The sequence below is a fragment of the Oryctolagus cuniculus genome, chromosome 15, assembly GCF_964237555.1.
Source record: "Oryctolagus cuniculus chromosome 15, mOryCun1.1, whole genome shotgun sequence".
In the NCBI taxonomy this organism is placed as follows: domain Eukaryota; kingdom Metazoa; phylum Chordata; class Mammalia; order Lagomorpha; family Leporidae; genus Oryctolagus; species Oryctolagus cuniculus.
The window spans coordinates 37,165,444-37,188,740 of NC_091446.1; the positions used below are offsets into that span (position 1 = coordinate 37,165,444).

The 23,297-nt window shown below is 44.5% G+C and overlaps 1 protein-coding gene across 2 annotated transcripts in view; it reads right to left on the minus strand.

Moving 5' to 3' along the window:
- Positions 1 to 13,925: 13,925 nt before the first annotated feature.
- Positions 13,926 to 23,297, minus strand: part of CEP55 (centrosomal protein 55) — a 28,077-nt gene continuing 18,705 nt past the window's right edge. The window contains exons 5-9 of one of the 2 annotated variants that reach the window (XM_008270214.4): positions 20,915 to 21,065; positions 19,228 to 19,541; positions 18,178 to 18,249; positions 17,403 to 17,528; positions 13,926 to 15,075 (exon numbers count right to left, since the gene is read on the minus strand). In XM_008270214.4, coding sequence (XP_008268436.1) covers positions 14,878 to 15,075; positions 17,403 to 17,528; positions 18,178 to 18,249; positions 19,228 to 19,541; positions 20,915 to 21,065 — 861 coding nt within the window. In that variant the 3' untranslated portion in view covers positions 13,926 to 14,877. Of the gene's footprint in view, positions 15,079 to 17,402; positions 17,529 to 18,177; positions 18,250 to 19,227; positions 19,542 to 20,914; positions 21,066 to 23,297 lie in introns of both variants that reach the window. The other variant, XM_002718513.5, reaches the window with a different exon arrangement.

The following is a 23,297-nucleotide window of genomic DNA, read 5'->3' on the forward strand; positions in this document are numbered from 1 at the left end:
CTCACACACACACACACCTCTAAATATGGCAACATGATCATGGGGGACATATGTCATACCTGATGGCTGCTCTTTTGAACTGGACAATGTCCCACATCGCAGACCCCTCCACCCCAAAGGGAAAAGCTCAATACCGGCTTCCCCAGCCCCCTTGTAGCAAAGCCTGCACGCCAGGCGTAGCCAGCCAGACACACAGTGACACCCTTGCTTTGCAGGAGAGGGTGTGAGGAAGCTGGGCGTGCACAGAACCCTGTGAGCTCTCAGGCAAGAGCTCAGGGCACACCTTCAGCACCCAGCGGCATGGTGCAGCCTCGCCTGTGTCTATGCCCTGGGGTGGCTAAGTGGGTGTCTCCTAGGGCAGCCCCCACCCTGCAGGCATCGTTCCCCAGACAAATACTCAGCCTCAGACTGCTCTGGCCTGGCTACAGCAGACTTCTGATCCCGGCCCCGTAAGCAGCCTGGCTGGAGCAGCCTGTGTGTGCAGGCCTCACGCCTGCCCTTTCTAAGGCTCTGCAGGAGCGAGGCTCTCAGGCCAGGCTAACTTTCTCCTAGTTTAACTTTCCCTCTCCCCAGACTGCATTGCAAAATCAGCCATTTTGGTCCTGCCAACTACGTCCCTTCCCTTTCTCCTCCTCTCTTGCAATTTCTAATGATTGTCAACAAAAGCGATCAGCTTTCTCGTGGACCCAGCATCACTGGCATTGATGAGGGGCCCCGAGGGGGTCCGTGTGCCTGTGTGTGAGAAAGGCCCAGGCTGGCGACTCCCACACCATTCTGGAATAGCCACTGCCTGCTGACCTCGCTAATACAGCGTTTTCTTTCTTGCTGATTGAAATCTCTTCTTTCTATTTTTATCCACGGAGAGGTCTTTTTTCTTTCTGAACTCAGTTCTTCCAACTCACCATGTGGGAGGCTCTTTACAAACCAATTCCTGTAAACCCTACAATGGTCACGTCTAAGAGGGGAGCACTATTGTGATTATCCCCACTTTACAGTTGAGAACACTGAGGCTGGAGGGTAGAACTGTCAGGATATTTTGGTTACAACCAAAAGGAACCCAGCTCCAACAAAACGGGAGTAGAGGAGACAGAAGGGCAGGAAGAGGAAGAAAAGAAAGGAACAAAGAAATAGACTGGCTCAGGAAAGCCAAGAGTCCAGGAGGTGCATCTAACTCCAGACGCCTGGGTCCAGCTATCCAAACAACCTGTCAGGGGGTCTGTCGCATCCTGGCTCCTTTCTCTGAATTGGTTTTGTGTGGGCAGCTGCTCACACCCCAGTGGATGCGAAGAGGCCACAGCAGCTCTTACCTGTTTCCTGTCAACTCAGCAAACTCTTCTTTCACAGTGTTGGCAGAATTCCCAAGGGTGGCTCTCCTTGGTGGACTGGGTTGGAGACACGTGGGGAGTGGGCGCCGAGACTGCAGGACGGCGGGTCGCGGAGAAAGGTCACAGTGCCAAGGGAGACGGCGAGGGAGTCAGGCTGGGCTGAAGCAACAGGGTCCACGACAGGGCAGGAAGCAGCGTGGAGAAGACCCTCTCCAGACGCAAAGCCTGCGGTGAGCGCAGGACCTGCTGTCCACAGTGACCCAGAGAGCTGACTCCCCTCCTGGTTCTGTCACTGATTGGCTGGGTTGACCAAATGGAATCAACCACGTCGAGCTTCACTTTTCCCATTTGCAAAATAGAAATGTCTGGTCAATATCCCTCTTCATGTTGTCATAGAAATAAAATTACATCTTGAGTTCAAAAGCACTTGAGGAGTTAGATACAAGGAACTATACTGTTATTACTCCTATGTATACCTTTCATTTTGTTGAAATAAACTAAAAAAATCCTCTGTATTTTCCTAATCCCCTTTCTTATTTTCCTTTTAAAACTCAATACAGGCCGGCGCCGCGGCTCACTAGGCTAATCCTCCGCCTTGTGGCGCCGGCACACCGGGTTCTAGTCCCGGTCGGGGCGCCGGATTCTGTTCCGGTTGCCCCTCTTCCAGGCCAGCTATCTGCTGTGGCCCAGAAGTGTAGTGGAGGATGGCCCAAGTGCTTGGGTCCTGCACCCCATGGGAGACCAGGAGAAGTACCTGGCTCAGCACGGTGCGCCGGCCATAGCGCGCTGGCCGTGGCGGCCATTGGAGGGTGAACAAATGGCAAAGGAAGACCTTTCTCTCTGTCTCTCTCTCTCACTGTCCACTCTGCCTGTAAAAACAAACAAACAAACAAACAAAAAACCTCAATACAAAAGCAAGACACACTATAAGCAATTTGAAAATATCAAGAAGAAAAGAAGTGGAATGAAAGAAACCTCCGAGGTGGCCGTTGTGGCATGGCAGGTTAGGCTGCCACAAGGGATGCCCCATCTCATGTCAGAGAGGCTCCGATCAAAGGCCCGTGTCTGCTTCCAATCCAGTTTCCTGCTAACATGCACCCTGGGAGGCAGCAGTGATGGCCCACGTACTTGGGTCCCTGCCATGCACGTGAGAGGCCTGGATGGAGCTCCAGGCTCTTGGCTTCAGCTTTGCCCAGCCCAGGCTACTGTAGGCATTTGGAGTGAACCAGCGACACTCTCTCCAACCTCCTTTGCTTCCTCCTCCTCTCTGCCTTTCAAGTACATAAACATAATTTTAAAAAGAAACATTAAAAAAGAAACATCTCTTATAACCCCCACCTTGAAATCACTGCTATTAGCATTTTGTTCTTTCTTTCCTTTCTGTTCTCTGTGTGTGATCACATGTATGGGGATTCTCAAAAAGTAAAAATGGCGGCTGGTATTGTGGCATAGTGGGTGAAGCTACCACTTGTGTCGCCAGCACCCCATATGGGTGTCGGTTTGGGTCCTGGCTGCTCCACTTCCAATCCAGCTCCCTGCTAATGCACCTGGGGAAGCAGCAGAAGATGGCCCAAGTACTTGGGCCCCTGCACCCAAGTAGGAAATCCGGAAGAAGCTCCTGACTCCTGGCTTTGGCCTGGCGTAGTCATGGCTGTTGTCTCCATTTGGGGAGTGATCCAACGGATGGAAGATCTTTCTCCCTCTCTAACTCTTTAAAATAAATAAATAAATCTTTAAAAATAAATAAATAAAAATGGAATAACATAACACTCTTTCAAACCTGCTTTCCCCCATAAATAATGTTGCAATCACTTTACGTGGCACTAACCACTTTTCAACATCGACTCAACGGCGGAACAGTCTCCTTTGTTTAGACTTCCTTGTTAGACATTTAATTGTTTCTGATTTTTCACAATTAGTAAAATTCCTACAGAGCTCATTTTCTTTTTGTTTTTTTAAAGATTTATTTATTTATTTGAAAGGTAGAATAACAGAGAGGCAGAGGCAGAGAGAGAGAGAAGTCTTCCTTCTGATGGTTGACTCCCCAAATGACCACAACAGCTAGAGCTGGGCTGATCTGAAGCCAGGAGCTAGGAGCTTCTTCCAGGTCTCCGACGCAGGTGTAGAGGCCCAAGGATTTGGGCCATCTTCTACTGCCCTCCTAGGCCATAGCAGAGAGCTGGATCAAGTGGAGCAGCCAGAACTCAAACCGGCGTTCATATGGGATGCCGGCACTGCAGGCGGTGGCTTTAACCGCTATGCCACAACACTGACCCCGGCACATTTTCTGGTTAAGGCATTTCTTTGTCAAAGATTTTTAAAAGCTCCTGGACATTATGTATCTACTGAACCTCTGAAATTTTGCATCAAATTACCCTTCTGTGAGCAATAAATACCTGTCTACACCTTACTGCTATCAAATGATGATACAGCTATCTTTTTTTTGTAAAGATTTATTTTATTTATTTGAAAGATAGAGTTACAGAGAAAAATAGAGACAGAGAGAGAGGTCTTCCATCCGCTGATTCACTCCACAGCTGGCCGCAACAGCTGGAGCTGTGCCAATCCGAAGCCAGGAGCTTCTTCCGGGTCTCCCACACGGGTGCAAGGGCCCAAGGACTTGGGCCATCTTCTACTGCTTTCCCAGGCCATAGAAGAGAGCTGGATCAGAAGAGGAGCTGCCGGGGCTAGAACCGGCACCCATAAGGGATGCTGGCACTTCAGGCCAGGGCTTGAACCCGCTGCGCCACAGCGCCGACCCCACAGCTATTGTATTTAGTAGCATATGCTAAAACTCCTACAACTTATATATCCTTTATTTCTTTTTAAAATTTAAACCCATGTTTGCTTCCCCTTGATCAGTTTGTGCTGGTGGAGACTGTTCCTTTTCTGCTTTGTTTGGAGCGCCAAAGACTTTGAATTCTGGAAGCTCAGAAGTTTCCATAAAATTTGCAGGATTAAGAGTCATACCCCACCCCAACATCTAGAAATTGTGTGACTTTTCATCAGTCACTTAATTTCATTAAGCCACAGTGTCCCTATCTATAAAAGAATCTGGTCCTGAGCATGGCCAGCCTGTCTCACAGGCTACAAAAAATCCACGAAGAGCAGATGGGCAGGGGCTTCCTGGCAGCTAAGGTCGTGTGCACACGTGAGCCGGACTTCCTGTGTGGCTCTCAGCCTTGCCGGCGGTGGCAGCCAGGCTCCACGCCAGCCCCAGTGGAGGATACTTCCTGACCTCCTCGCCTGCTGCTCTCCTCTCCCCTTGAAGCGAGGCTGCTCCTATGTTGTGCTTCTCAGTCACAGACGGCCGTGGAGGGGCCGGTGCTGTGGCTAGCAGGTAAAGCCACCGCCTGCAGAGCCAGCTTCCCATATGGGCCCTGGTTTGAGGACCGGCTGCTCCTCTTCTGATACGGCTCTCTGCTATGGCCTGGGAAGGCAGTAGAGGATGGCCCAAGTCCTTGGGCCCCTGCACCCACGTGGGAGACCCGGAAGAAGCTCCTGGCTCCTGCTTTGGATCGGCGCAGCTCCGGCCATTGTGGCCATCTGGGGAGTGAACCAGTGGACAGAAGACCTCTCTGCCTCTCCTTTCTCTGTGTAACTGACTTTCAAGTAAATAAATAAATCTTAAAAAAAAAAAAAAAGAATGCCATGGAAATGGTGCTGTGTGGCTTTCAGAGCTATGCCGCTGAGACTCTGGCTGAACCTGCCTGGGCGAATCTGAGGAGAAAACACCCTGCTGAGCCCTATCAATCCACAGCCCCATGGGAAGTAGTGATTTCTGTTTTAAGCTACCAGTTTTTGGGTTGTTACACAGCAATGGATAAATAAGACACCTGCCAAATTTGTTTGCAACACCCTGAATCTGGAAACAAGTTTAATGATTTCACGGTTTAAAGTTGTTGGTTTTGGAACCAGACAACCTGGTTCTTGATTTTTGCCACCAGTTCCTTAGTAGCTGTGTAATTTTGAGTAAATTATTACATCCTCTGAACCTTACTATGTCAACCAATAAAGTGGGCATGCTAATAGTGCCTGCCCATCATACTGTTGAGAGGACAAAATGAGATCCTGCAGCGAGGGTCCTTGGCACTACATGTGGCACAGAGTTCTTAATCTATTTGATGTAATAATGATGGTGATAAGCTCATCTGACAAAGCACCTCATTTTTTGTCTTCCATAATTTAAATTTTTTTGAAGAGCGCACATCAAACTGCCCTCAAGATTTTGCCCCTAGCCTAAGCCACCATCACTGTGATGCTTCTCTGGCCACACAAGGGACTCTCAACACTTTTCCTCTCAGAGCTGTAGTTTTCGTCAAAGCCAGGTATATGAAGGAATTTCAAGTAGTTCCTAAAAGTCAGTCTCCTTAAAGAATGTTGACCAAGGCTGATGTCACTGATCAAACATTTGCTCTATCTATGGCTTGTGTGTGAGGTCTGCTTTATGGTCTCATCTGCATTTATGTATTTATGTAAAGGTTGAATCATACTTCTTGTACTTCCATGACCCTACTGGAAATTCCAGTGACAAAAGCCAGGTACTTCTTAGACACAAATGATTGGAATCACCCCTTCTAAAAGAGCACCCACCCCAGTCTAGGCATGAGACAAGGCCGGGGAAGACAACTGAGGCGCGCAGCCGGCTGGGGGTGGGCCTGGCGGAGGCAGAGTGACAGCAGGTGAAAGATGCCTGCAGCACTGAGCGGAAGGGCTTGGAAGAGGGAGGCACAGAGGACACAGAAGCCAGGAGAAAGAGAGCCTGCCCTGCAACACTTCTAGCCAGACCTGTGGGCCTGATGGGGAACAGATGAAACGAGGGGGAGGGGAAGGGGCAGCCCCCACCTGGCAGCCATTCCCAAGCCTCTTACACCCTGACATCTGGAGGTGGGCACAACACAATGCGTTTGCCATGTCGTTTCCCTCCCTGGGCAGGTTGCCCTTCCCAGCCACCTTTGCGGTAGGTGGGGTCATGGACCACGTTCTGAGTGACAGGAACGTGATGCACCACTTTGGGTCTGGGCGGTTAAGAACTGCTGCCCCCGCTTCCTCTCTCCCTTCCTTCCCCCGCTGCAGTGACCTTGGGGCCACATGCTCTCCATGCTGTAACTACAAGACGAAAAAGGCCCACCTGCCCACAAAGAGTATACAATGCACAAAAAATCAACCTGGGTGGCATTAAGACGCTGAGATTTCAAGGGTGACTTGTCACCGAAGCCTTGCCTTGCCCATTCTAGCAGAGAAGGACCCTGACTTACAGTGGTTCATGGCTTTCCCACTTCACAAAGATGCAAAGGCGATACTCACTCAGTGGACACTCCACTTGCAACTGTCACCTTTTCCTAGGCTAGCAGTGCGTGGCCTGACAGTGCCTGGCTGTGCCGGGCATGGACGGCACAGACAGCTCCGGCTCAGGCAGGGTGAGCAGCTGCTGCTCTACGGTGGCTGGTGTTGCTAAGTGAGGAGGTGTAGTAAACGCATTTCCAACTCGCAGTATCTTCAACCCGTGATGGGTGTGAGGGGGGTGCAGCCCCATTGTGAGTCAAAGAGCACATGCTTTCTAGTTAGGGAGGTGTGAAGGATGGGTCCTGGGACATCCCCGTGTAAATACGCCCACTTCCAATCATCAGACTTTCCAATGCAGAAAGACGCGTAAATGGAGAGTGCGTCTTGACCCTGGCTGGCTGTCATCGTCCTGGTTTTGAGAAGGCTCATTTGATTGTCTGGAACTTCAGCAGCCCGACTGTCAGTGTGACGAAGGAATCAACAGAAGACTAGACATAGAGCCCAGAACCCGAACGCTGTAACACCGATCATCTAGACTGAGGTTGTGTGATTCTATAGTTTTTTTAATTTTTTTAATTTTTATTTTTTTTTATTTTTTGACAGGCAAAGTGGACAGAGAGAGAGAGAGACAGAGAGAAAGGTCTTCCTTTGCCATTGGTTCACCCTTCAATGGCGGCCGTGGCCGGCGCGCTGCGGCCGGCGCACCGCACTGATCTGATGGCAGGAGCCAGGTACTTCTGCTGGTCTCCCATGGGGTGCAAGGCCCAAGCACTTGGGCCATCCTCCACTGTACTCCCTGGCCACAGCAGAGAGCTGGCCTGGAAGAGGGGCAACCGGGACAGAATCCGGAGCCCCTACTGGGACTAGAACCTGGTGTGCCGGCGCCGCAAGGCAGAGGATTAGCCTAGTGAGCCACGGTGCCGGCTTCTATAGTTCTTTTAAAAAAATCCTGAAGGTTCTGTTATTTGCATCTGGACTCACCTTCACTGATACTAGTTGCAAATAAGTATGCAGAACATGGTTACCATAAGCGAGTAAAATGAATGGAGGTTTTGGGGGCAGTAATATCACTCTATTCTCTCCCCCTCCATCCACACTATTGTCACTGTTGAAATGTAAAAATAGGGGCCAGCGCTTTGGCACAGCAGGTTAACGCCCTGGCTTGCCCCAGTAGAGGATACTTCCTGACCTCCTCACCTGCTGCTCTCCTCTCCCCTTGAAGCGAGGCTGCTCCTATGTTGTGCTTCTCAGTCACAGACGGCCGTGGAGGGGCCGGTGCTGTGGCTAGTGGGTAAAGCCACCGCCTGCAGAGCCAGCTTCCCATATGGGCCCTGGTTTGAGGACCGGCTGCTCCTCTTCTGATCCTGCTCTCTGCTATGGCCTGAGAGGGCAGTAGAGGATGGCCCAAGTCCTTGGGCCCCTGCACCCACGTGGGAGACCCGGAAGAAGCTCCTGGCTCCTGGCTTCTGATTGGTGCAGTTCCAGACGTTGCAGCCAATTGGGGAGTGAACCATCAGATGGAAGACCTCTCTCCCTCTCTGCCTCTCCTCTCTCTGTGTAACTCTCTCAAGTAAAAAAAATAAATCTTAAAAAAAAAAAAGAAACGTAAAAATAAGCCTGGACAGCATTTCCTCTCTGCAGTGTTTTCCCTTACATTTTCTGGCTTTAAGGTGACAGGAAAATGTAGGATCAGGTAGGGCTAATCAGTCAACTCTAGAGGCAGACAAACTTAGGTTCACAGACTAACTCTGCCATTCTCTTTGCTGTGTGACCTCAGACAAGTAACCTAAGTTCTCAAAACACACTTTTTCATTTGTAAAATGGAACAATTACAGGACCTCCCATATGGTGTTACTGTGTCATTTTATTCTAATGACACAACACATAGCATATGATTAACATACCCGCTGGGACACTACAAAAGCTTAACATACAGGAGCCTCAGAAATAAACAGGATTGTTAATTTTCACAGTATTTTGGGATGACAGCTGGGGTAGATATTATATCCCTACCTTGGAATTGAGGGAACTGAAGCTGAGGAAGGTTAGATGACTTGCTCAAGTCAGAAGCAGCATCTCATCTCGGGGCTGCTGGGACCCTGTCCAAGCTCTTTCCACAGTAACAAACTTCCTTGATGTTGCCAAAGAAGCAAAATGAGAAAATTTAAAAACGGAGATGCTTCCCTTTTGAACTCAATAAATAGAATCATTCCCAAAAAGTTTGCTCCTTCAAGGGAAGAAATTACCATTGTAGCATCTAGGCAACATATTTTTAATTTGGCTTTCCCACTTCACAAAGATGCAAAGGCGATACTCAGTGGACACTCCACTTGGAACTGTCACCTTTTCCTAGGCTAGACCAAGAATGATATATCCTGGGACTTGTCTCAAGCCTCTATTATTGGCCCACCATCTACCCCTATAAAAAGTGGGAATGTACAGCCTCATCTTCTATGCAAGGTGACACATACACCATTCTGCACAGTTTGCAAATCAAACAGCAAAATGGCTTTTTTTTCTTTCTTAAAACTTTTATTATTTGCCCAGACAGTCCAGTGTTCAAACAGTTTGCTTTCTGTATCTTTGAGGCTGGGTGACTCAACATCAAGTCAACAGGATATGAGGGAATGCCTTTCACTGTATCAGAATCTGGGTCAATGCTATTGACTGTTCCCTATAACCTTAACCTTTGTCATCAGAGAGTGACCAACAAAACTCGTCAGGTTCTTCTTTCAGGTCTACTTAACAGTTGACTTGCAATGTTAAATCCAGAAACAAACACTATTAATATTTGAGTGGGATTCGTTTTCTTAACCTAGCTTAGCCTTCGCCTCGTTCAGAAAGCCTGTCTTCTCTCAAACGTGGGGAGATTTCTAATGGGGCCTTTACTGCACTGGTGCTGTCACTGTGGCACTGATCTGCATCGCTGTCCACTTGGCCTTGGGTATGCTGATGACAGGCTCTGCCTTACTCGCCTCTCCCCTCTGGTGCCCTACACCTTGCCTGCTGCAGATGAGTTGACTGTTGAATTAAGTGATGATGGCTTGGAACATTCCCTGAAAAGGTAAGATTTCTTTCAGAAATCTACCTGAAATACATGCTAAAGCATTTCCGGGGGAGATGTGCTAGCTTGGGGGTGAAATCAATGTAGTTAGCCTGACAGGGAAGAAGATGGAGTGTTATCAGTTGCTGACGAGGCCTCTCTTCTTTCTTTGGTACACGCCATTCCTTCTTCCTCTGGTTGGTTAGTTCGGGAGACACGAGGAAGTTGATTCTCTGAGCGGACCTATTTATTTCCAGGTCATGGAACAGGGCTTTGCCCTGTCTGCTCTTTGTCCTCTCTACAGATTCTGTTTAGATACTCTAAGTAAACTAGCTTGCCCTTTCTTAGGTATTACCACTAGATTGACAGGAGACTGACTCCTCCTGGATATTTTGCTGGTATTTACCACTTAATCATCCAAAGTCAAAATATTAATTCAAAAGCACAGAAGATAAAGAAAAAACAGACCACCAGATTTACCTTAGGAAAGCGAAGCTATGGGGAGCTCGGAAGGAGTGATTTTGCTGGGACCATGGCACATCAACCAAGATAGTGTAGGGGCTCTAAAAACCACTGCCCAGGGAGCCTGGGCTTCCCTCACCTTCCTGCCAACCTGCTGTGACCCAGGATAAGCCACTCCCCTCTCTGGGACTCTGCTCCATCAGGAAGTCAGGGCTGGATTACATCAGTGGCTCCCAATCTTGAGTAATGCAGCAGAATACCCTGGAAAGTATGTTACAAATGTTACTCCCAATCATATTCTGACTTAGGAGACCTAAAGGCCAAGGAACCAACGTTTCCAACAAGCTCCAAGGCTGATTTCCTGGACTGAAGTTGTGGGGAGCAACCCGGACTGGACTGAGTTACTGGAATTAAGACTTATTCTATGCATCTGCTCTCCCACAGTATGGCGCTGGGAGAGGAGGAAACAGCTTCTACGCAGCTGCCTCTTGCCAACCTGAGTGACCTCCAGGAGCTGATCCTGCTCCTGATTGGAGGAGAGCAGCGTACTCGGCGTGTGGGCAGCCGAGTTGGGATTGGCGGAGGAGGACTATAAAGGAGGAGAGAGACGGCATGCACCAGGAACATCTAAGGGGAACATCTGAAGGAACACCTGAGCAGCCCCCGAGAGAGCCGGCCGGCGGTGTGCCGCTCCCCCGCGGAAGTGGGGAATGTGGCAGGGGGAACCGCCCTTCCACGGAGGTGGAAGGGTCGGTAGCCAACCCGGGAAGAACCAGCAGCCAACCCGGGAAGAACCAGCAGCAAACCCGGGGAGGGCTGAGCAGACGAAAGAACAGCGCAGGGTCCTGTGTCGTTCCTCCACGAAGACGGGGAGCGACAGAAGTCACTGCAGTAGATGACCTTACCGTTCCCTTCCAGCCCTGATGTTCCCTCATTCATTGGATTCAAGGAACACAGCAGCCAGGAAATGCTGGCAGCCAGCCAGCTCCCTGAGAGGCATAACCACAAACACAGCCAGGAGGCAGGTGGACGGGAAAGATCAGGGAGGGCCGTGTTGTCACTCAGGCAGCATCCGCTTAACTGAACTGGACTTGGGGAGCCTCGGTCTTAAGACAGCAGCCAAGGATCGTGAGCCTCCCTTGTTCTCCTCATCATCTCAGACTGAGCAAGTCACTCTTCCTTCTTGTGCCCCACTCACATGCTTCAATCAAAGGTCGCAAGCAGGCAGTGTTCCGGCCCAGTGTTAAAATTTAATGATTCTGACATTTACAAAGGGAGACATTTCATATTTAAAATTCTAAACTTCTCTTGGAAAACCTGTAAAATCACTCACACTGACTCACACTGTCCTGGGTCACTGGCTGGAGCTGAGTAGCTGCGCCCCCTTTGGGTGGAAGTGTGTACTTCCAGCCTCCGCCATCACCACGGGCCTGCCTCACTCCTTCCCACTACCTACTCTGCCCTAGGGTACTTAAAAGGTAGTTCCCATCACTAAAATGTCCTCTGGGATAATCTAAAGGAGCAGAGAACTGCTGGATGTATGTGAACACTGCCCGCCGCTGAGGACTATGGAGTTGCCCCCTTAGGCCAGAAGTTTCTCACCTACAAGGAAAGACGCTGAGAGAAGAGTGGTGTGGAACACATTGCTATATTCATAACAAGGTTGTTGTGAAGTTATTGAGCATTGCATGCTTTTTCCTCTGTAGAGGTATACACAGAATGTATTTCTTTGGTCTAAGGAAAGCATTTGATCATTTTCACAAGATATCACCTACCTTATGACCCCAGCAATTCCCCTCCTAAGTATTTCCCTAATGGAAATGAAAACACCTCACAAAGATACTTGTGCAAGAAATAACACAAATACCCATTCACTCACACAAAAAAAATGGAAAACCATATTATGGTGTATTTATGCAATGAGCATTATTTAGCAATATAAAAGAGCAAATTACTGATACTATAACATGGAAGGCTCAGGATACTATTGCATCAAGAAAGCCAAAACACAAAATAAAATTCCACCTTTGTGAATTTCAAAAACATGCAACAGTAACTGATGGCAACAGACAGACTGAATCTGGGAGGAGGAGACTGTGAAAACTTTCAGTGCTAGTGATTGAAGTAAGCCTCCATCTTTATTTGATTGACTACAAAGACATATACCTTTGTGAAAGACATTGTTCCTCCATTTCACTGTAGGGAAAGTAGAAAGAAAAGTCGAGCAGCAGGGAGGGATGATCCTGACACGCAGCCCCAACAAGTGATGAGGACGGGACCGGTCAGTGGACTGAAGGAGACAGGATGATCTCTGTTGGGATACACTGAGCTGCATTTATTTCCTTTCTTCATCATTTATTAGTGGTAACCGTGGGCAAACTGCTGCATCTTTAAGTCTTAGTTTTTGCATATGAAAATGGTGCTGGGACTAGCATTTATTTCACAGAGCTATACTGAAGAGCTAATAAGCATAAGCAGACTGAGCATTTAGCACACTTTCTGGCCCCCATCATGCCCTAAGTAGGTGGTTCTCTGTCGTAACAAAGTTAGACAGTTAAGTAAAGAATTCATCCTGGGCAGGCGCCGTGGCTCACTTGGCTAATCCTCCGCCTGCGGCGCCGGCACACCGGGTTCTAGTCCCAGTAGGGGCGCCGATTCTGTCCCGGTTGCCCCTCTTCCAGTCCAGCTCTCTGCTGTGGCCCGGGAGTGCAGTGGAGGATGGCCCAGGTCCTTGGGCCCTGCACCCGCATGTTAGACCACGAGGAAGCACCCGGCTCCTGGCTTCAGATCGGCACAGCGCGCCGGCCATGGTGGCCATTTGAGGGGTGAACCAAAGGAAGGAAGATCTTTCTCTCTGTCTCTCTCTCATTGTCTAACTCTGCCTGTCCAAAAAAAAAAAAAAAAGAATTCATCCTGAATGATGCGAACCCTAAAGATGTTCACCTCTTGGAGATGCTATTCATCCTTGCTTCAGTAATGAGAGTTAGGAAAGAACTCCTCCTGTTCTAAATCATCTATTAGTTGGAAATATATCAAAACCCCTAGTCGTTGGGGGAGCACCATAGGAGTAAAATACCCATTTTTTAAATATTTTCCCAAGGTACATTTTTTACATTGGTGCCCAGAGGGTGGTGCTTGAAGTAGGCAGGAAAAGCAATGAACTATACTCCTCCAGTGAAACACAGGATCGTCTAACAATAGGAGATCACCCTATAACTTTGGGAACCAAATTTCAGGGGTTGTTAGGCTGGAACTTCCATTATCACTCATGTTCTGGCTAGTTCCCTAGCGATCACATCCCCTGATCCACAGAGGCACAGAGGCAAAGCCTGGGCTTTGCTTCTGACTGCACCACCTACACTGAACAACTGGGCACCTGATCTGTACCCTAGAGGTAATACCTGGCTCATAGGCCTGTATTTGTGGCTTAACACATCATGGGGCAGAATAAGAACTACCTGGTTGAATGGCCTTTCTGTATCTTTTGTTCAACAGTTGCTGAAGACATCATTAGCCTGGGATTAATAACAGTAAAGGCAACATTTTGTTTCTATAAAAAGATCTGTACAATTTCTAGAGTTTAAAAAAATGCTATAATTTATTATGTTTATTATGCTCATGGTTTTGCCCTTTTAGCAAGTAACTCAGACTCATACTTACTGACGAAGGAGCACCTGCTCCTCTGCCTCCTTCACCAAGTGGCCGCTTGGGTGCATCCGTACCTGCTCTACACTGTCTGCTGACCTGAAAACCCCAACACTAAAGCTTAGGTCCCCTAGACGCATATAAAATATACATTAGACATAACAAAACTTATTAAATAATTTTATTCTTTTCTTCTTTATATTGCTAACAGTAGCTCAGTGTTAAGCATGTTAGAAAACCTGAAGGAATAAAAAAATTTTGGTTTACACAAGCATGTATAAAAATATCTATTCAGATAAATATCTGGTAATTACACCGCCCAGCTTTAAGAGTGCCAAAATGATAATAAATAAAATACCTGCAAAAATCAAATGAAAAGGCTAGATGGCTTTGTTAAAACTCATTTTAACAATTTTAGCTAACCAACCTGTCCTAATGAAATTCAAGCTAAAGTTACAGCGAGGTAACACGTGAGAAAATATTGTGTGTGGCTACTTAAGAGCATTCCTAAACAGTATCTTCTTTGTCTTAGAACACAGCTGGGTTTACACTTTCAACAGCAAGCAGCAACAAAGACCAAGGAAATTTCCATCTTTTCTAATAACCGTTCTATAACTGTAAGGAAAACAAAATGAAAACAGTATCACTTCCTTTTAACAGTGGACACCAAAATCAGAATTGTAGATTTACTACTAAGTGCTTGGATTAAAAATGCTAACACAGTAAGATCCTGGGTTAATTAGCTTTGACTCTTTAAGACGCACAAAACATAAAATATTTTCCTTCTGGTGCAACAGATTTAAGCCACAAGCAATAAGCTGAACTAAGTTTTTCTTCATCAAGTACTTTAACAGTGCAAAACATCAGAAGTCTTAGGACACACTACTCACATTCTGTCATCACGGCCCGAAGAGGAACCACTTCAGGGAGGTATCACTGCCAGGAAAAAGCAAAGCAGCCAAAAGAAAAAACCCACAATGATTCACTCGAACGCCAGTATGCCAAAGGTAGACAGGCAGTTTCTCATACAAGAGGCGAAATACGTAATTCCAAGTGTCCTTAAGCCAACATCAGGTACAACATTTTGTATTTCTGGCACAGAGAAGCATTATTTTGCTACTTTGAACAGTACTCAACATGAACAAGCAGGTCGCGGTGCTCTGTGGCCGGATACTGAACATTGCACTTGGGACACTCTACCAGGCTCTCGTTGAGCGCAGCAGTTGGACTCTTGGGTGAGGCAACTTTTACTCTATTTTCAGTCTCTCCTTGGAAAGCAACTAATGGCTCTGTGAAGGCAATCTCATGGAGCTGCTTCTGGAAAATAAATTGTAAAATGAACACCATTTGTATGCAAGGCCACGTGTTCAGCAATTTCTAACTGTTCCATAGATACGGCAGTTGCTTCAACTCTGCAAACAGATTTTCTTTTGAATCTCTACTCAGCAGTATAGGCTGAACATCCCTTACTTGAAAAGCTTACAATCAGTGTTTTTGAATTTTAGATTTTTTTTCAGAGTTTATAATATTTGCATATGCATAATAAGATATCATGGGGACGGGACCAAAGTCTAAATATGAAATTCATTTGTTTCATACACATCTACACACAGCCTGAAGCTAATGTTACACTATATAGTTCATAATTTTGTGTATAAAATATTTTCATGGTATAGAATTTTCTATTTGTCATGTCAGGGCCCAAAAAGTTTCAAATTTTGAACTTTTAAGATTTAAGATTTTCAGTTTAGGGATGCTCAAGCTGTATTTCATTGGCAATATGTGAGGTGATTATGAATTACTGTAATTACCCAACATAGCCAGCAAGTACTAGAGTTGGGTGCTCTTAGGGATAGGTTTTGTTAAGATGCTCATAGCTAATGCAGAGGAGGGGCTGTGAATGGGGCTGACTAAATTTGCTGGTTTTGTAAAACAGGAACAACTTAAGTAATAATGAAGGATATAACATTAAGAGCAGTAAGCAGGGGCCAGTGTTGAGGCACAGCCTGTTAAACCGCTACTTGTGACACTCCCATCCCATACAGGAATGTCAGTCTGAGCCCCAGCTGTTCTGCTTCTGATCCAGCTTCCTGCTAATGTGCATAGGAAAGCAGCAGAGGACAGCCAGAGTGCTTGGGCCTCAGTGCCCATGTAGGAGACCGGATGGAATTCCAGATTCCTGATTTCGGCCTGGCCCAGCCGTGGCTGTTGCAACCATTTGGGGAGTGAACCAGAGAATGGAAGATCTCTCTATGTCACTCTGCCTTTGAAATAGGAAAATAAATATTTTTTTAGAAAAAAGAGCAGTAAAGAATCTTAGCAGATCAAACAGGTTTCACAGAGAAATGACTAAGAACTGTATCATACCTTTGAGAGTTTGTTTTCTCATGCTTTTTTTTTTTTAATGAAGAACTGAGTACTTTACAGCACATTATGAAAACACTGGGTAGCAGGAACAAAAAGTTATGAGTATTTTACTTTCTTTCTGAAATACAAGACTCTGAACAACATAGTCATTGACAGAAAGGAATTATAAATTTTAATTTCAAATAATATAAACTGTCAAAATCAATGACATACTAAAAATGGAACAAAAACATGTTTTGTTTAATTCATATAGGAGTTACAAATGATTTTTTTTTTAGCATTTATTTATTTACTTGTTTATTTATTTGAAAGGCAGAGAGATCTTCCATTTGCTGGTTCATCCCCAAATGCCTGCAACATCAGGGCTGGACCAGGCTGAAGCCAGGAGGTAGGAACTTCCCAGGTGAGTGACAAGGACTTAAGTATTTGAGCCATCACCCACTTCCCAGGGTGTTCATTAGCAGGGAACCAGACTAGAAGTGGAGGAGCCAGGACTTGAACCAGCACTCCCATATGGGACTGGATGTCCCAAGTGGTAGCTTAGCCTGCTATGTCACAACACCCACCCCCAAATGATTTTTTAACAATTGCTTTTTTCTCCAATTCCAATAACTAAGGAATTACTTTTGTAACATCTCACCATTTCCAATTATTCTGTGGTGGCAGGATGACATATGAAACATGGACTAATGTGACAGACGCACACACAAACCTTTAAAGCATCCGTCCAGAAAGTTATCAGTAAGAAGAAAATATGTCAATGGGGAAAAAATGTCTTTTCCTCAGAGGAACAATGTTATGTAGAGGTTTATGTTTCAAAAGATTATATATTCAAGATAGTTCATGAAATATGCTTAGTTGATAATATAACTAAATAGCATTTTAACAGAAACAGTCTATTACCCTTAAAAACAACATTTTCTCTCGCTTAGTAGAAAAACACAATTGCAGTTCAGAATTCTATGACTGCTCCCGCTTGCAGGTACAGCAGCACCTGGGGTGTCTGGGGATGACCTCAAGACCAGTAATGTACTTGTTATCAGGAGGAACCAACATGCTTCCTCCAGGTGCTCTGACTTGACGCCTGCAGGGCAGCTGCGTCAAATGTGACAAGGGCTCTGGTTGCTGATGTGAGATAAAGCAGCTGTCGTTTAAGTTGCATCCTTCTAGACTGGGCAATGATGTGATGAATACAAAGAAATGATAAATAGAAAGATGGCAGAAAGAAAGAAAGAAAAAGAAGAAAGACCGTAGCTCAGCCACTGAAGACTCACCAAGGATTCCAACTGTGTTATTTGATTTCTTGCTTTTCGGAGCTCCTTAAGAATTACATGCAACTGATGCTGCATATTTTGACGATCAAGTTTTTCATTTTCAAAGTCTAGAGTACATGCCTGCATCTGAAAATGCCCAGGATATGACAATCACAACTAGCATATACTGTCAGTGATCTTGAATATTTGTTATTTTTCAATTAGCACAAGAATACTTGTAATCATGTCAAGAATTCAACTGAGCACAGTGGGATGCTGATAAATGTGGATGCTTATGGCTGAGGATTTGGTTTATCCAAGGAGCAAAGCTAATATCTGAGGTACTTGCTGGTCAGAATTATGCCTCCTCATTTCCTTATTGATGAGGGAGAACAAGGGAGGGACAAGGCAGAGAGGTGACTGTTCTCCAGTTTGGAATATAAATATACTAAGACTCTTGGCCCTGCATCCCGAGAAGAAATGTCATCTCTCTGAGTGCTACTTGAAGCTGTAAGGTAGCACTATTAAGAGATCCTGTTTGGCCACAGCAGGAATTATAGCCACTAGCCAAGATTTACCTGTCAAGCAAATTGTCATCACAACCTCCAAGAAGCTGGTTTTGCTAAGTTCAGTAACAGCAATATATGGCTAGCACAGTCTCTCTAAATGAGACTCGGTAAAGACTTTAAACATTTTCACAGCATTTTAATGGTTTTCCACAGTATAGTGTACACACAAGGAGGAATTCCATTTCCTAACAGGACAAACTGAATTTAGAAGCAACCCCAGTGGATACCTGTTGTTCCAGCAGAGCTACCCGTGTTTGTTCCTCTTGCTGTTTTAGCAGAGATGTATAAAGGAACTGGACCTGTAGGACGTAAAGAGAGCCAATGCTGTCATATCTGACCTTTAACCAATGGACCTGAGATGTGTGAGAAGCTGACATCACAAACCTCACAAATGCAAGCAGGACAACACCGGTAATCGGGGGTGAGTCCTTCCCACTGGTCATTTGGTGGCTATCTACACAAGCAGCTGGGCAGAACCATCAGGCCAAGAGCTTTTTGAGACACAGACTGGCAGCTGAAAAGCAACACTGAACTCTGCAGTGGCCACACCCCTTGCCAGTGGTTCTGATATCCAGTAACCGTTCTGAGTGGGACAACAAAGCTGGCAGTGCCTTCCCTACTTAATTGCAGAGTCAGAGCAAAGTTAATAATTTCTGCTACGTCCCTCCCAAATGTTCCTGCTCATATCTGTACACAGATGAAGGTAGTAAAGACCAAGAGCAAATATTAGACAATCTACTCCTCCTCCCCATGCTCAGCTTAGGGAGGATTTTAAGAATTACCATTATGATTGTAGTGATTACTAACATTCACCTTGTTTAATTTATAAAGCACTAATACATTCTCTCAACTGACCCTCACAAAAGCCCTATGAGGCAAGCAGAACTGTTATTCATTTGACAAGTGAATAACCTATGAGTCAGAGAAACAGAGTGATTTGCCAAGGTTACGCATCCCAAACTAGAGACCAGGTGTGCATCACGCACCTGTATTCTTGTTAACACGTCTTTGGTCAAGTACAATTTCCTCAGAGAGGCCTCCACTGGTCCCCTTTTCTTTGCTTTATCACTCTGTTTTACTTTCTTTAGTTTACTTATTTTTTGGTTATTTGCTTATGTTCTATTTCCAATCTAGAATATAAACTCCCATGAGGGGACAGGAACTTATTTTGTTCCTCATTAGATTCCTAGTTGTTAAAATAGTCCCTAACACTTAGTAAGTGCTCAAGGAAAAACCTAGAATTATTAATCATGGAAAAGCTTACTAGTTAAGTTTACCTGAGATAAAAGTTCTTCAGATCTCTTCTTCTCTTCTTCAAGTTTTTCCCTTGCAATGTCATTCTCTTCCTTGAGTCTTTGTATTTTCTCTGTTTTATGTCTATCGTCTTCCAGATGTTGGACATCTGCCTTTCTTTGTGTACACAACAGCTGATTTAATTCTTGAACTTCTTTTTGAGTTTCTTCATATTTTCTTCGAAATTCACTAAGCTCTAAACTCAACTGAGTTATGGTTTGTCGTTCAACTTCAAGATCTTTTCTTGCATTTGCTAAGAGATGGTTATAATATTTTTGCTTCTCCTCTTGAAGATAACCTGTGACAAACAACATTGTGGCATAATTAACTTTATACAATGGCTAATATTCTTGAGGAAGTTAAATATCAAACATGTTTCTATAAATGAGATTATATTATCTCCTCAAGTGACAAAATGAAGTCAAGGGGACAGATGATAGAGGAAGAAACAGAAGTTTGGGAATATTATACAAAGTGACAAAAGTAACAAATAGAAGAACTAAAAACTGTCATATAACCGTTCTGTGGGGAGGGGAAGTTTTTAGTGTCTAAAGAAGAAAAATCAACAAGAAGGGATATAGCTCATGATTATAGACACAGAAATGATAATCAAAATTAATAAGTAGAAATGTTAAGAGCTGCTGTTCTGACAAAGACAGGAAACAGGGATTGAAATGGCTAAGGTGAGTTAAGGTCCTCTGTACTATTATTATTCGATTTTAACAAATGCTTACTTGACTTTGATAAAAACACAGTGAGGGAGAAAGCAGGGAGGAGGTGGGCTGGAAGGGAGAGAACTAGTGAACGGTATATCAAAGAAAAACATTAGACTTACTCAAGAACTGAAACCCTACTTTTATGTGTACCAAACATATAAAGGTACTACAGTAATAAGTTTGTGCTGCTAATGTCCAAAAAGCTTTGATTTATCCCTAGATATTGCCTATTTTGTTTTCAGCATTAGTTTCATTTTAAATATGCCAATGGGAAGTTCCAAGATGCCAAGTTCTGCTCCCTTTTCTTCAGCATTCTCCTTATATAACTCAAGGTTTTGGTGCCTGAATCATCAGTCATTTAAGAAGTGCTTTGCATAGTTTTTTCCCCTTCTAGCTCATCAAGTGAATAAAATAAGAATAATGACCCTTCCTGCCCTATCTTCCAGGGTGGTTGTGAAATTCAACTGAGATCAGTGTTAGAGAAACTGCAAAGCATTTGGCAAAAAGACAGCAGCACGAATAAGAAAATTGATCTGAATTCTATGGTGAGGTCCAAACTATTAAGTATCATCTATAAAAGTATTCTTCCTCCAGGGGTTCATAGGAGTGATTGCTGAAGGGAGACAAAGTAGAAAGACAGTTGGTAACGAGGCCGGCTGCGGGGCAGTAACAGTGAAGGACTGTGAAGGAGGGGCAGGACGTGCACAGGTGGTGCAATTGTGCTGTGACATCACGGCTGTTGAAGAAGACCCTTTACCCTGGGTCTGTGCTCTCCTCTCCACTGAAACCGCCAGGAAACAAAATAAACTTGCAAAGATGGTGTCTCTTACTTCAGAGCTGGAAGCCTCGCTCTTATTTTACTTCCTAACACATATCTATTAAAAGTCTAAATCTGATGAATCACTCCTTTTGGAAAATGTCAAGCTCAAAAGAACATTTTTATAGCAGTCAGTACCTTCTGATTCAGTCTTTTTTGTCTGCTGTGGGAGTGAATGAGCAGCTGTTTCCGTTTTCTTTTCCAATTCAAAGATCTTTGCTAAAAGTCCTTTGACATAGACCTCGCGCTGCTGATCATATACAAGCCACTGCTGATTTTTCTCCAAAGCCTTATAGTGAAGATGAAAGAAAAACAACAGAAAAATAAAAAACAAGAATGTTAAAACAGACAAAGGAATCCAAGCAACAGTCTTTTATCTTTCATCAAATGACTAATGATATTGTCAACTATGAAAAATCCACACACCCTCCAAGTCTTTTTGTTTTTAACTACTTCATCGTTGGAAATTTAACTAAAGGTAAAGCAGGAAGGAGTCTGTCAAAGCAGCCCTGTCATCCCCAGCGACTTTACACCATTCTTCCCCTCTCTTCCCACCCTTCCATTTTGCCAAGGATGGTGACAGTTTTGCTACTGAAAGTTAACAGCTAGTGGAGAAGACAGCTGATCTACTACTGCTGGCAGGGGGGTGGGGGATGTGGTGAAGACCAGACATCCCTATATACTGCCAATATGCAAGAAATTTTAACTCTTCTCTCTTTTCCAATGTAGGCATTCAGTCCATGAGGATGGGCTGGTTCCCCTCTTGTTTCATGTTCCTGAGAGGTAGGGAAAATAAATATCAATGACTGTGTGATGAGGGCATGCACATCTAAACTTGATGTCACATGCACATAAAATGTTACAGAAAAAGGGTCCCAAAAAAGGCATATACGATCATATGCAGCCTGGCCCTACCCCCTTCACAATGGCCAGACTGCTTTGGACTGAGCTCCCAACCTGATGCCCATGCGATGGCCCACCTACCCCAGAGGAATGCATACTTCAGCGGTGCTTTGCTGTTAACCTTGGTAAGCCCTGATTTGAGTTAAGAGAAAAAAGAAGAAAAATGCATCCATTTACCTTTTGCTCAGCAACATAAATCTTCAGCAGGAGGGTAATTTCCCCACTGACAGAGTGAGAGGAGATGCAGGCCACCACCACAAACTTTGGTTAATTAACACAATGACCATGCTATATTTTGGGGGAAAATAGCTATCTCTAATTTAACCTCTTCTTCGATCACTCAAAGTGCCAAACTGTTTTAATTACAATAGTAACTAACAATTTTTGAAAGCATCATACTACTTGCTAGAACTAAAGCTATACTCCCTTAGGCTGATATTAAAATCCTTCATAATCTGTCTCTTCCTGTCCCTCAGAGTAACAGCCTGGCCTCCTGTCTCCTCCATGGCTGCCTTGCTCTCTATACAACTATGTACATTTTGTGTGCCTTTCTTAAACTGTCAACCTAGAATACTGCAAATACTGCAAAGCTCTCATTTATAAGATGAAATAAAGAACTTCTAAAACAAACAGAAATTGAAAGAATTTGTCATCACTTGTCCAGCTTTACAAATGACCCTTAATGATGTACTACACACAAAAACAGAGAATAGTCATTATTATGAAAGAATGTGAAGGCAGAAAATCTCCTAAAAATGTACAAAAGAAATCCAAAGCAAACAATAGGAATATTTATGGAAAAATGGTAGGACCAAATCCTTACTTATCAATAATAATCTTGACTGCAAATGGCCTAAATTCTCCAATTAAAAGATACAGACTGGCCCGAATGGATTTAAACAGACCCATCTATTTGTTGCCTACAAGAAACACAACTCACTTATGTCACATCAGATACATGCAGATTCAAAATGAAAGGATGTAAAAAGAGATTTCATGCTAACAGAAAGCAAAAATGATCAGATGTACCCATCTTAATAGCAGATAAAATAGACTTTAACACAAAAAATCTTAAAAGAGACAAAGAAGGGTACTACGTAATGATTAAAGGATCAATTCAACAGGAAGATGTGACTATAGTGAATGTATACACATCCAATGCTAGGGACCCTGGCTGTTCAAAAAAAAAAAAAAAAAGTTAATGGATCTAAAAGGAGAAATAGACTACAATACAATACTAATGGGGGATATCAACACCCAACTTTATTCAATGGACACATCAACTAGACAAAAAAATCAACAAACAACAGGGCTAATCTACACTATGGACCAATTGGACCTAACTGATCTGTACAGAACATTTCATCCCACGGTTGAAAAATACACTTTCTTTTCATCAGTGCACAGAACTTTCTCTAGGATAGACCATATGTTAGGGCATAAAGCAAGTCTCAGCAAATACATAAAAGCTGAAATCATGTATCTTTTCTGACCATAATGGAATGAAATTTACAACTTAAGAAACTCCAGAAAATATGCAAACACAGGGAGACTGAACAACCCATTCCTGAATGAACAGTGGTTCATGGGAGAAATCAAAAAAGAAATAAAAATATTC